The sequence below is a fragment of the Odocoileus virginianus genome, chromosome 3 (assembly GCF_023699985.2).
Source record: "Odocoileus virginianus isolate 20LAN1187 ecotype Illinois chromosome 3, Ovbor_1.2, whole genome shotgun sequence".
NCBI classification, from domain to species: domain Eukaryota; kingdom Metazoa; phylum Chordata; class Mammalia; order Artiodactyla; family Cervidae; genus Odocoileus; species Odocoileus virginianus.
The window spans coordinates 2,850,592-2,865,192 of NC_069676.1; the positions used below are offsets into that span (position 1 = coordinate 2,850,592).

Below are 14,601 nucleotides of genomic sequence, written 5' to 3' on the forward strand. Positions count from 1 at the left end.
CCAAACCGAGCAAAAAGGCATCAATGGATAGCTTCAAACAACATTCTAAAACTAGCATTTCTGTCTCTGGATAGCAACAGGGCAGAAAAGCAAAAACTAACACCATTTAAAATCGGTGCAGTCTGTACTGTTTTCACGCGTGACTGAAAACTGAGCAGTAGAGGGGTATCTCAGGTGTCTACGGGATGGCCTCACTGTGTGCCCGGTGTACGCTCAGCTTCTGTTAGAGCTTACAGTGTGACCCAAAGAGACTGCCTGTCCATCAGAGAAACACGGGACCACGCGAAGGCAACGGGGTCTGTGCGGAGCAGGCCATGCAGGAGAGGCAGGCTCAGGACTGAATGTGGTTCTGGAGGAGAGATTTTCCTGACAAAGGATATGCCTGCAGTGCTCAAACAGGCAGAGGGCTAGAAATGAGTAGATTTCTCTCATAGAGACATAAATCATCCTTTTTATGGTTATCAAGAACAGAGACAGGATGAAAATACAGCTAGCTGTGCACTGGAGACCCGGACTGAGGCCATGCAAAGTGGTCCCTGAGGCCGGGGTCCAGGTCACCCTCAGAATGAAGACAGCTTGCTGCCGTGGCCACCTCACAGGGCTCAGCCTGTGTTTAAATGTGTGTGTGCTCCTGACTCCCCAGGCAGCCTGAGAGGGCCGTGCAGGTAGGCAGCTCACTGCATCTGCAGGCAGAACTCCTCCCATGCACTTTCGGCTCCCTACAAGGGAATCCCTTGGTGGCAGCTACGATCACCCCAAGCAGCTTTCTCGGCAGCCCTTCATCCTGAGGCAGCTGTGCACCTCCCGGGACAGGGCACTTGGAATGACTTCCCGGGGTCTTCATCTCAAAGGAAGCATGCAGGATCTGAGAAAACGTACTCAGAAGTGACTCTCATCAAGCAGTCATCTCTGTGCTTCCTGCTCTCCTAAGTCAGTTTCTTCATTCGCCGATTATGCTTGTCGATGGTTAAGGTGGCCCGGTCCACAGCCGCAGTGATGCCATCCAAGGCCTCATCCTGTCTCTCCAGCTCTGTCTCGGTGTCTAACGCGAGACCTTTGAGCTTCCTCAGGATCTGCAAGGGAAGCACAAATGATAGGAGAGGCTGTCTTTTCTCATGTTCTCAAAAACAGATGATATATCTTTCCATTACTTTCATAATGCTTCAGAAAATTTGTAAGCTAATGGGGATAACGAATACTCTGAGCACAGAGCCAGAGCCTCTAGCTCTGACCCTGACTTTGGGTCTCAGCTCTGCCATTTTCTGGCACTGACCTTCAGCGAGGTAGAGCTGTCAGGAGATGATGCATCTGCTGTCTGGCCCTGCTCCAGGCCATAAACAAGGAGACTGACCACACAGCCCCAGGAGATACATCCCTGAGGCACTGCTGTTTCCAACCCATGATTTTTTCGCTGACTGCCTTGCTGAGATTGTTACCACATCCACGTGGAATTCCTGCAAACAGTAGTGGCACAGGGCAGAACCAGCAATCTGGAGGCTACAACTCAGATCTGAGTTCCAGCTCTCACCTAATCACTGTTTCATTTACCTTTCTGCATCCAAGTGCCTAACTGCAGACTGAAGTTGGAAAAACAAAGTTTAAAAAGAAAGGCAACCCCTTTTCTATGTCTGTGTGCTTGATATATTTCACACACAAATATAAAAGACAGAACGAAACAGCATATATAACCAGAGGTGATAAAGCAGGTACACACCATAACCCCCGGGCCTGCTCAGAAACGCTGGGAGACGGCCCTGTGAGCACAGGCCCTGGCATCCTCTAGGGAGGCAAAAGAGGCGTCACGAGAGCAGACACACGGAGGACACACAGAAATGCCATGAGCGAGCAGTGATGCCACAGGCAAGGGCGCTGCCCACAGTGCGCAGGGCTGCTCCGGCTCCCAGATCGAGGGCGTTGACCAGGCTGGACAGCAGCTCCTTGCCCCCATTTCTGGGACTCATGCCACACTTTATATAGCTTTATACACTAGTTGAGAGCAACACTGTATCACAACTCTTATTTGAGACTAGCTGCACCGTGAAATGTACTTCAATTATATACCTACTGAACCAGGATTTAAAAATGTAATGTCTTTGACAACAAAAAGAAATGATTTTGAGAGAAATCTTAATGACCAACTACTTGGAATATTAATACTGTTCCTCTTTTAGAGAAAGGTTCAGGAAAAGGAAGGAACTGCACAATCTGAATTAAGATGAGACCTTGGTGCCCAGTTTACTAACTCCCAATGGATCAACCTGCCTATGGATCCATTCAAAGTCCTTTATAACAGGAGGATGGATTTGACGATGAACAGCCCGGGTGAGCACCAAAGGAGGAACACAAATGCAATCCTACTGATAACATATCACAGTCCAGACTGAAATCCACTCCCCCAACAGGTCCCACCCAGAGACACGGGCAAGAAAGCTCTGGGTTCCACAGGTGGCCTGGGATAATCCTGAGTGGTGCTACTGCCTGGGACAGGAGGCCACACCTCAAGGAGAGTAAACTGCACCCACGTGGTGTCTCAGAAGGCATAGTAGTACCTGTGAGGTCAAACCAATCAAAAAGGAATGCCTGACCACCTGGCCCACCACCCACTGCCTGGGAGAACTCCTCCGTCTGATTAACAAGAAACAGAATAGGCAGGGAGATGGTCAGGAGGATAATAAGATCAACTCCTTCCCTAAGAACGGTGGGGCTCAAATGAGATCACAAATGTGAACAAGCTGTGAAAACTATAAAGCGCTATGTAAGGTGCCGCCGCCAAGTCTTAGAACGCTCAGACTGAAGGAGCCCAGCAACACACCCCCGCTTTTGGAGGGGAATGTGGAGATGAGGCCCGCTGACATCATCCGCAGTTATACGCAAGTTATGACAGAGGCAGGACTGACCCCATCTCTCTTCAAACAAAGCATCATCCCAGGGATCTTCGTCATGAGAAAGAAGAATAAATCCTGATCCAAGTTAGCAGTCTCAGACACTACCTTTTCGCGCCCTCTGGGAGCTGGTGGAAACTCCATCAGTTGAGTCACTTGAAAAACTGGACAGAGCTCTGGAAAGTATACGGTGGGGTCAGTCAGCTCTGGAGGGGATGGGCTAGATGACCTAATACAGGAGGTCTTTTCCATCTCTCATTTCTATGATCTCATATGGCTGAGGCCCAGACAGCATAATAAAAAAGTTGCCACTCACCACTAAGTTAGGCAGGTCCTTCCATGCTGTTCTCTCTGGTCACCTGCTCCTTCCTCATTGCCTCCACTTCAGTGCGACAATAAGGCCATTCTGCCAGAAACCTGCACAGAACGTCCCCTCTGTTACAGACCTGCATCCTATCTGACGCCTTTGAGGAGGTCTCTCTCCTACACTGAGCCATTAGGCCACACAGACCCTGTGACTTTTGCAACCTCTACATCCTTGTCAATCACACCAAAATGTGGCCTAGTTTATTTTCAACTGAACTGTTTTTCAGGACTACTGTGTTCTAAACTGTAAACAACCACTGTCTGCACATGCACTGATGGCAGGAGATGGGCTTTCAGCAAGGGAGCCAAACGTTCCCCTCAGTGCAGATAGTCAACTGATTCCTTCTGCTCTGATATCAACAGTGCCCATGGAAACCAAGACACAGAACTTAGAGGAGATGCTAAAAGTCCTCCAAAACCCAAATTCAAAATTAGTGCCTGTTAGACAAGCACTGCTGATAATATTGCTTTCTCATCCCAACATGCAAACACTCTCAGAGGAAGGTAAAACTGGGGATTAGAGTGTGTGTGTATATATGTGTGTGAGCCCCGCTGGGTCTCACTCTGTGCAGTCCTTTGGACTCTAGCCCGCCAGGCTCCTCTGTCCAGGGGAATCTCCAGGCAAGAATACTGGAGTGGGCGACCATTCCTCCTCCAGGGGGTCTTCCCGGCTGAGAGACTGAACCAGCACCGCAGGCAGATTCTTTACTGCAGAGCCACTGGGGAAGCCACATAGATACATGACCTCTATGTACGTTTGTGTGTGTATATAAATGGCTTTGTCTTCTGTGTTCTCATTCCCCAGCTATCTGAAATAAGAACGGAATTTAGGGGACCCCTGCAACGTGCCCTAACTATTCTCTGTTACTCAATCTAAGTCTGTTTCACAGATGAAGCTGAGATGGGTGGGTGACTTGCTCGACTTCCTGGGGTCTTGCTCCTACTGTGGCCCTGACAACCGCTGCGTGGACAAGGTGTCACGGCCATGACTCAGAGATGGTACCACTGTGACACTGAAAGGATGGCAACGGGGCTCTCGCCAGGGACAGGCGGTCAATTCACATATCCTAGAACCTGTGCCAGCTCTTAGAGCCCCGAGTGACTATGGAAAGATAGCCAATTAGGGAGAGCCATACTCGAAATTTCAGGTTTTTTAATAAAAAGTAAATAATATAATTAATTTAATAATATATTTTATTTAAATCAAATAACCCAAAACATTATCATTTAAACATGTGAGTGGGTGCTCAGCTGTCTCCAACTCTGCAATCCCAAGGACTGCAGCCAACCAGACTTTACTGTCCATGGAATTTTCATGGCAAGAATACTGGAGTGGATTACCATTTCCTTCTCCAGGGGATCTCCCCAACCCAGAGATCGAACCCGTGTCCTTGGCGTCTCTTGCAATTGGCAGGTGGATTCTTTACCACTAGCACCACCTGAGAAGCCCCCCATTTAAACATGAAGTCAATAAACATTAATGAGAGACTTTATATTCTTTTTTCATATGAAGTTCTCACAAGCTACTTGCGAGAACTTGGACCAGCTGCTTTTTAAGTGCTCAGTACCCACACGTGGCCAGTGGTTACTGTGCAAGGTAGCGCAGGGCCATATCGCCCCACGACAGCACTCTCACCGAGGACCACTTTGTGTGATGGATCCTGCGTGTCCCACACTTCCATGGCCATCTTTCTCTAGAGGACGAGTCAACTGCCTCTTTTCCAAAATGAAACAGTGGCAAAAGCAAGAACACCTATATTCTTGAGTCTCTGCTTCATGAACACAGTAGTAAAAGGCACATACAGCTTACTTTGTGAACAAGAGGGACAGCTGACATGCCTACAAAGGCTGAGCATTTTACTGAGTGTATGAGTCCAAACAAAGGCTGGTTCCTGTTGAATTTCATTTGGAAAAGGTTTCACTGAGATGGTCTTAAAAGTAGCACTCGTCCTATGCAGCCAGTTGAGACCCTTGGTTGGTCTGTCAAAACTGCACTCGAAATTAATTAATACTGCAAAAACACAAGTGAGATCTTTATAGCTACTAAGTCTGCAAAGAAAATTACTGAGTAAACCTTCAAACTACTAGCACCTCTGGAATACTGGTTCAGTGTCTTTTTCCTTTAAGAAAGGGATTGAAGTAATTAAATGGCATCGTGTGCATTCCATATAACATGGGATGGAAAGAATGGAGAATATGAAGTCTGGCCAAACCTTAAAAACAGTTGTTACTTCTGTGGCCCAGGATGACAAGCTGTCTAGTCATCAATGCATGATGTTGCCAGCCTCTAGAATATCAACGGGGCTCTCAGATGAACCTTCACTGGGCTCTGACTCAAAGACCAGGGTCAAAATGGACTCGTCCCCAGGTCTCTGCTCCACTAATAAATAAACCCAGCAGCCAGCCATCATCCAGCTACATTTGTACCTACACAGAAATTATGTGATTAATAGCACACTGAGTTTAGGGAAAACTCTGATAAATTCCCAAGAAATATATAGTGCACATAAGTACAAGTTAAGACAAAATAGCATGTATGCCAGTATATCTGGGAGTGGCATCTTGGGAAATAACCACAGAAACGCTCAATGCTCTTCAGCTCAGGGGTCACAGGCGCTCAACAAAGCCAGAGCAGGAGGCTTTGGTTCCCCACAGGCAGGATGCTGGCCTCACTCACGAGCCTCAGTAACCAGGAAGTGGGAGAGCCGAGATGACTCAGGCGGGAAGCGGGAGGCACCACATGGTCCCCAGGACAGAGCAGAAGTTTCTGTCTTCTCTGGAAGAGGAAGACCTTCTGCCTGGCCACATGCTACGGTGACCTCCATCTCTGCAACGTCACAGACCTCAGAACGGCGGCACAGACACCATCTGGGTCGACAGAAGAGCAGATACGGAGATCCGTGAGCTTCCCAACCATTTTCACTTTGTTTATAAAAAAAGAAAATAAATCATGGAAAAATGGCTCACCCAGTAGAGGAAGTTCCCTTACCGAAACAGATGTATGCCTCATGCCAGCTACCGAGGTGTGAAAGCCTGAGAATCAGAGGCCTCAAGCTTTGCTCTAAGTACAGCCTCCAAGGGGGTCCTGGAACATGCAGGCTTGTGCTTTCACTGTGTAAGGACATGGCCTTAATGTTTCTACAAAGTCTATAATATGCTAGTTGTTGCCTCACTTACAGTCTGAGAAAAGGAAGTGTTTTGTTCACCCTCACAGTGAAACTCCAGGATTTAGACTATGAGTATATTTAAGTACCTAAAATGAGGAGGAGAAGGAATGGCAACCCACTCCAGTATTCTTGCCTGGGAACCCATACACAGAAGAGCCTGGTGGCCTACAGTCCATGGGGTGAGGGCGTGTCACAACAAGAAGTCGGAAATGGCTTAGCGACTGAACAACAAAACAAAGTCAGTTTAATGTTAGCTAGACTGTCTGTCTTGATCTTGTTATTAAACTGACCCATTGAAAAACTGAATTTTCTTGCAGTAAGAAACTAGCAACCATTTAAGAATAGAGCTGGGATAAATCAAGCTGTCTGCAGTTCTACCATTTGGGACTATTAACATGCTGTAGAGAAGGCAAAGAGGGAAAAATTGGCTCCCTCTCAACCAAAGCTCTCGAGGCTGCACAGAATATTCCAGGCTACAATCTGCCACATTCAGCACTCACAGGCCACCCCTGTACCCCATCCTGTCCTCTCTGCATTCCCCGAGGTCCTGAGGGTGATCTGTGATGCACAGGCGCAGGAAAGGGCTCTCTTTTCAGGAGCACCCCTCTTCACAACCCCCTCTCTGCACAGAGGGTGGAGGAGGTGAGCATGAACCTGCGTTACACACCAGGGCCGGGTCTGCACAGCAAGACTGTGAGAGCTGAGTCCCCAGGGGTCTGTTAGTCCTCACTTGAAGTCGGCTGAATAGCGCAGTTACAGACACCCACAATGGCCCACAGCAAAGAGGGCCCCTCCAGCTCACGGTCTGGGCAAGGAAAGCACCTCCCAGGACTACAGAGAAGTCCTGGGAACCAAGCTGCTATCAGACTGTAAACAGAGCTTCCCATGATGAGAACCATGTTTTTAAGAGAGGAATGGAATTCCTACCAAGTGAAATGCTCAATAAACTGAAGGTTCATCTTACATTAGGAAGTAAATGCCTCAGTGGGGACTTCTCAGGATATGAAATAAAGAGCAAATGCATCAGTTTGGAAGTTCTTCAGAGCTGACTGGGTCACAAACACTTGGGGCCCCACTGGTAAATCTGTTTAGAACAGAATTCTGCTCCATATAGTACCAGCCTCATCTTTACCTCAAACCCAGCAAACCTCAAGGAGGGACCCTGTTTTGTAAAACGTGATGGTAGCACTTTTCCTGGGAAATGTGCAGCCTGCTGAAGGCCACACAGCTCACTTGGCAAAGGCACTTACTGGCCATGAGAAGCCATGTTTCCAACAGTCAGTCCCCAGCCATATATGCTACAGTGGGATGGACAGACATATGCTGCCCAAAGCCATGGAGCTTCCCCAATACTGTGTCCGTGTATTCAGTCCAATTTTACATTTAAATACTGCATAAAACCAACTTTCTAGCCTGAACCAAAAACCACCTAATACTAGTTAACTATTTTTTAAAAGTTAAAAAAGATGCTGGTAATGGATGAGATATCCCAGTAGAAAATCAATAAGGAAATGAAAGACTTGAACACCATCTGCATCCAGCAGATGTACAAAGCATACTCCACTCACATCAGTGAAACCCACAGTCTCCTCAAGTGCACACAGAACATCCTCCAGGACAGACCACATGGCAGCCCTCAAAATAAGCCTCAGACGTAAGACTGAAGTAACAGAAAGTACCTTCACAGTGGAATGAAACAAGAACTCTGGAAAAACAAAAAAACTTCACAAATATGTAGAAATTCAACACTCTTAAACAACCAGTGGGTCAAACGGGGAAATTAGTAAACTCTCTAAGATAAATGAAAGTAAAACCACAGCATACTAAAACGGTGGCAAACTGAACCCAAGTAGAATCTACCTCAGAAGGCAAGGGTGGCTCAGACTTGGAAAATCAATTCATGCAACATACCACATTGTGAGAACAAACAGAAAAAACACACATAATCAACTCAACTGGATGGAGAAACAGCAATGACAAAACCCAACATCCTTTCATGATAAAAACCTCAGAAAAGCAGGACTAAAAGAGAGCTTCCTTCTATGATAAAAGAAACTTAACCTATCCTTCTGAAACTATTCCAAAAAACTGCAGAGGACGAAACACTTCAAAAAGAAAAAAAAAAAAAGAAGAAGGAAATACTTCCAAACTAATTCCATGAGGCAGGCAGATTCTTTACCGCTGAGCCACTGAGGAAGTCCCCCTTCCCTGCTGGTGGGGATGTAAACTGGTATAGTCATCATGGAGAACAGTTTGGAGGCTCCTTAAAAAACTAAAAATAGAGATACTCTATGATCCGGCAATCCCACTCCTGAGCACATACCTGGAGAACAATCAAAATTCTAAAAGATACACTTTTAAAATTGTTAGTTCTAACTGTGTGAAAAATGCCATTGGTAATTTGATAGGGATTGCACTGAATCTGTAGATTGCTTTGGAGAGCCTAGTCATTTTGACAGTATTGATTCTGCTAATCCAAGAACATGACATTGTCTCTCCATCTGCTTGTGCGGTCTGGTTCCTTCCATCAGCGCCTTACAGTTCTCTGCATGCAGGTCTCTGTCTCCTTGGGTAGGTTTACTGCTAGGTATCTTATTCTTTTTGTTGCAGTGGTGTTGCAGGACTGTTTCCTTAATTTCTCTTTCTGATTTTTCACTGTTGGTATATAGGAACACAAGGCATTTCTATGTGTTAATCTTATGTCTTTACTAAATTCACAGATTAGCTTTAGTAATTTTCTGGTGGTATCTTTAGGGTTTTCTATGTATAGTATAATGTCATCTGAAAACAGTAAGAGTTTTACTTCCTCTTTTGCAATCTGGATTCCTTTTATTTATTTTTCTTCTCTGATTGCCATAGCCAGGCCTTCTAAAACCATGTTGAATAACAGTGGCAAGAGTGGGCATTCATATGACCCAGCAATTCCACTACTGGGCATATACCCTGAGAAAACCACAATTCAGAAAGACACATGGACCCCAGTGTTCATTATAGCACTATTTACAATAGCCAGGGCATGGAAGCAACCTAGATGTTCACTGATAGATAAAGACGTTGTGGTAACACAGTGCCATATTTAAAATAGAGATCCAACAAGGACCTACTGTACCGTGCATGGAACTCTGCTCAATATCACGTGGCAGCATGGATGGGAGGGGAGTTTGGGGGAGAACAGATACATGCACATGTATGTCTGAGTCCCCTCACTGTTCACCTGAGGGTATCGCAACACTGTTAACTGGCTACACCCCAATATAAAATAAAGGGTTTTTTAAAGTTGTACATATACGCAATAGAACATTACTCAGCTATTAAAAGGAATGAATTTGAGTCCGCTGAGGTGGATGAACTTAGAGCCTATTATACAAAGTGAAGTCAGTCAGAAAAAGACAAATATTGTATATTAACACATATATATGGAATCTAGGAAAATGGTACTGATGAGCCTATCTACAGGGCAGGAATAGATATGCAGATGTAGAGAAAGGATGAGAGGACACAGCGGGGGAAGGAGAGAGTTGGAAGGATTGAGAGCAGCACTGAAATGTACACATCACCATGCATAAAGCAGATCACTAGTAGGAAGTCGCCGTACAACACGGGAGTTCAGCCCAGTCCTCTGTGACCACCTAGAAGGGTGGGGGCCTGGGACAGGGCGGCAGGAGGGAGGCTCAACAGGAAGGGGATATTTGTATACTTATGCCTGATTCATGCTATTGTACGGCAGAAACCAATACAACATGGTAGGGCAATCATCCTCCAGTTAAAAATAAATAAAGGATACATGTACCCCAGTGTTCACTGCAGCACTATTTACAATAGCCAGGACACAGAAGCAACCTAAATGTCTGCTGACAGAGAACTGAATAAAGAAGATGTGGAACACACACACGCGCGCGCACACACACACACACACACACACACACACATACACACACACGAAGGAATATTACTCAGCCACTGAAAAGAATGAAATAATGCCATTTACAGCAACATGAATGAACCTGGAGCTTATTTTACCAAGTAAAGTCAGACAAAGAAAGACAAACATCTTTCTTTGATATTTCATATGATATTGCTTATATGCGGTGGTGGTTGTTCAGTCGCTCAGTCGTGTCTGACTCTTTGCAACCCCGTGGACTGCAGCATGCCAGGCTTCCCTGTCCTTTACCATCTCCTTAAGCTTGCTCAGACCCATGTCCATTGAGTTGGTGATGCCATCCAACCAACTCATCCTCTGTCATTCCCTTCTCTTCCTGCCTTCAATCTTTCCCAGCATCAGGGTTTCTCTAATGAGTCAGCTTTTTCCATCAGGTGGCCAAAGTATTGGAATTTCAGCTTCAGCATCAGTCCTTCTAATGAATATTCAGGATTGATTTCCTCTAGGATTGACTAGCTTGATCTCCTTGCAATCCAAGGGACTCTCAAGAGTCTTCTCCAACACCACTGTTTAAAAGCATCAATTCTTCAGCACTTAGCCTTCTTTATGGTCCAACTCTCACATTCATACATTACTGGAAAAGCCACAGCTTTGACTATATGGACCTTTGATGGCAAAATAATGCCTCTGCTTTTTAATATGCTGTCTAGGTTTGTCACAGCTTCTCTTCCAAGGAGCAAGTGTCTTTTAATTTCATGGCTGCAGTCAGCACCTGCAGTGATTTTGGAGCCCAAGAAAATAAAGTCTGTCACAGTTTCCACTGTTTGCCACAGTGACGGGACCAGATGCCATGATCTTCGTTTTTTGAATGTTGAGTTTTAGGCCAGCTTTTTCACTCCCTTCTTTCACCTTCATCAAGAGGCTCTTTAGTTCCTCTTTGCTTTCTGTCATTAAGGGTAGTGTCACCTGCATATATGAGGTTATTGGTATTTCTCCTGGCAATCCTGATTCCAGATTGTGCTTTATCCAGTCCTGCATCTCTCATGATGCAGTCTGCATATAAGTTAAATAAGCAGGGTGACAATATACAGCCTTGACGTATTCATTTCCCTATTTTGAACGAGTCTGTTGTTCCATTTCCAGTTTTAACTGTTGCTTCTTGAACTGCATACAGGTTTTGCAGGAAAGGTGGCCTGGTATTCCCATCTCTTTAAGAATTTTCCATGTGGAAAATTATATGTAGAACCCCCCCTCAAAAAATGACACAAATGAACTTATAAACAAAACAGAAACAAGCACACAGACTTAGACAATGAACTTGCGGTTACCAGGGGAGAAGGGTCAGGGGGAGAGAGAGACTGGAAGTTTGGGGCTGACATGTACACACTGCTATATTTTCAAACAGATAATCAACAAGGACCTACTATATAGCACAGGGAACTCTGCTCAGTATTCTGTAATAATGTGAATAGGTAGCAAATTTGAAAAAGAATAGATACATGTATAACAACCACTTTGCCATACACTTAAGACAAACCACACCGTTAATTATGCTTCAATATGAAATAAAAATTTTTAAAAGTAGTAGGTATGACATGAAGATATGACAGATGGCAATCATGATGAAATACAAATGGAGTACAATATAGGAGATAAATGAAATATTGAGAACATATGTGATGACTAGAAAGAGAAGAGCCTGTAATAAAGTAGAAACTTAGAGACATTTTTAAAAAGGCGCTTATGAAAAATTCAGCTAACAGGAAACTCAACAGGGAAGGACTGAAAGCATCTGCAAATTAGGAAAGACAAGAATGCCTGCTTTCACCACTGCTACCCAGTACTGCTATGCACTGAAGTCCTAGACAGAGCAAGCAGGCAAGAAGCAGCAGCAGAAGGCATCCAAACTGAGGAGGAAGAAGTGAAACTACCCCTACTGTTACACGTAACCAGTAACCTGTGCTAGCGCTCATTTGCGCCCGACTCTGTGACCCCACGGCCTGCAGCCCGCCAGGCTCCTCTGTCCAGGGACCTTTACAGGCAAGAACACTGGATGGGCTGCCATTTCCTACCCCAGGGGATCTTCCCAGCCCACACTTCTCGCATCTCTTGCCTTGACAGGCAGATCCTGTGCCACTGCACCAGCCGGGAAGCCCCCTTTTCATATGACACGATCCTGTACATGGAAAATCTCAAAGAATGCACAAGAGAGCTAGAAGAACTCATTAACAAGTTTAGCAAAGTTGCAGGATCAACACACAAACATCAGGTGTGTTTCTATACAGCAGCAATGAAGAATCCGAAAAAGAAATTAAGAAAATAACCCCGACAAGGAAATAATATGGCAGCTAATTAAAAAGCTAAACATCAAACTACTCTACAACCAAGCAATTCTACTCTAAAGTATATGTACAAAAGAACGAAAGCAGAGACTCAGACACTTGTGCATGAATGTGCATGGCAGCAGTATTCACAGTGGTCAAAAGCTGGAAATACTCTAATGTCCATCAGTGACAAACAGATAAACAAAGCATGTTTTATCCATACAGTAGAAGATCATTCACCAGTCAAAAGGAGAGAAGTACTGATTGATGCTACAAGACGCATCAGCCTTGACAACAGTAAGCTAAGTGAAGAAAGCCAGAGACAAAAGGGCTACAATACTTAGAGGAGGTCCCTGGGCTGTGCGCAGCGGCTCAGTCATGTCTGACTCTGCAACCCTATGGACTGTATGTAGCCCAGCAGGCTCCTGTCATGGGACTTCCCAGGCAAGAATATGGAGTGGGTTGCCATTTCCTACTCCAGGGGGTCTTCCCGACCCAGGGATCGACCCCGCATCTCCTGCACTGGCAAGTGGATTCTTTACCACTGAGCCACTTGGAAAGCCCATTGGAGGGTCCTAGAATAGGCAAATTCATAGAGACAGAGAGAAGATTAGACATTACCAGGAACTGGAGAGAGGTGAAATGTGGAGCTACTGTTTCACTGTAACAGATTCTGTTGGGGTGATAAGAGAGCTCTGGAAATGAAACCATCAGTTTCATTTCAGTGATGGTTGGGAAACATTTTTGAATGTAATTAATACTATTTATATAGTTAAAATAGAGGGAAAAAAAAGTTTTTTAATAGTTAAAATGACAAAATTTTATTCTACATATTCTACCACAATAAAAAACACGGTTATAATATATGCAACCTTCCACAGCCAGGTACTCAATAACAATATAATCAAACACTTGATTTTAAGACTTGGGGTTCATTCAAAAGCTGACCAAGAACACAGGAAATCATGTTCTGAAGGGTGAACAAGTCATCCTCCAAAACAGAATGCCTGAGCATCTGTTTCTTGCCCCTTGGCACTCTACTTTCTACACCACCAAGCAGCTGCTCTAGAATTTGTTCACTGAGATGCTGGTACATTCTGGCAGCTTCTTCCCTATCCACAGTTCCCAGGGGTAGCAGAAAGCACAGAATACATCCCCAAGATTCACGCGCGTGGGTATCTGGACCCAAAGGACAGGTGCCCCCTCCGTGTGGCTCAGACTTACACCACAGCCTCTACGTGGAGGCGGCCCAGTGCGCCCACAGAGCTCTCTCTGTCAGCTGCAGAGGGACACAGCCACGCACCTGGGCGGCCCTTCATTCCGAACAGCCACGGTCACAGGCAGCAAGGGCCCTTGCTAGGATGGCGACCACATCCAACACAGCGGGGACCCCGAGGGCTGCTGTGGGGAAGAGCCGGCGGCCCAGGCAATTGCAGAAGGCACCAGCGAACCACAGCAAGCAGGGCTGGGCTAGGGAGTGGGGGCACCACGTGTCTGTCTGCCTGTCAAAGCAGTGCTCATGGATATTGGAAATATAAGCAAAAATAAAGAAATGGGACCTAATGAAACTTAAAAGCTTTTGCACAACAAAGGAAACTATAAGCAAGGTGAAAAGACAGCCTTCAGAATGGGAGAAAATAATAGCAAATAAAGAAACAGACAAAGGATTAATCTCAAAAATATACAAGCAACTCCTACAGCTCAGTTCCAGAAAAACAAATGACCCAATCAAAAAATGGGCCAAAGAACTAAACAGAGATTTCTCCAAAGAAGACATACAGATGGCTAACAAACACATGAAAAGATGCTCAACATCACTCATTATCAGAGAAACGCAAATCAAAACCACAATGAGGTACCATTACACGCCAGTCAGGATAGCTGCTATCCAAAAGTCTAGAAGCAATAAATGCTGGAGAGGGTGTGGAGAAAAGGGAACCCTCTTACACTGTTGGTGGGAATGCAAACTAGTACAACCACTA

At 45.3% G+C, this 14,601-nt stretch overlaps 1 protein-coding gene across 3 annotated transcripts in view; it reads right to left on the reverse strand.

The window, feature by feature from the left end:
* Positions 1–422: 422 nt before the first annotated feature.
* SNAP47 (synaptosome associated protein 47) overlaps positions 423–14,601 on the reverse strand; it is a 65,040-nt gene continuing 50,861 nt past the window's right edge. For all 3 annotated transcript variants that reach the window (XM_020906596.2, XM_020906598.2, XM_020906594.2), the window contains exon 5: positions 423–1,073. In XM_020906596.2, coding sequence (XP_020762255.2) covers positions 927–1,073 — 147 coding nt within the window. In that variant the 3' untranslated portion in view covers positions 423–926. The remainder of the gene's footprint in view (positions 1,074–14,601) is intronic.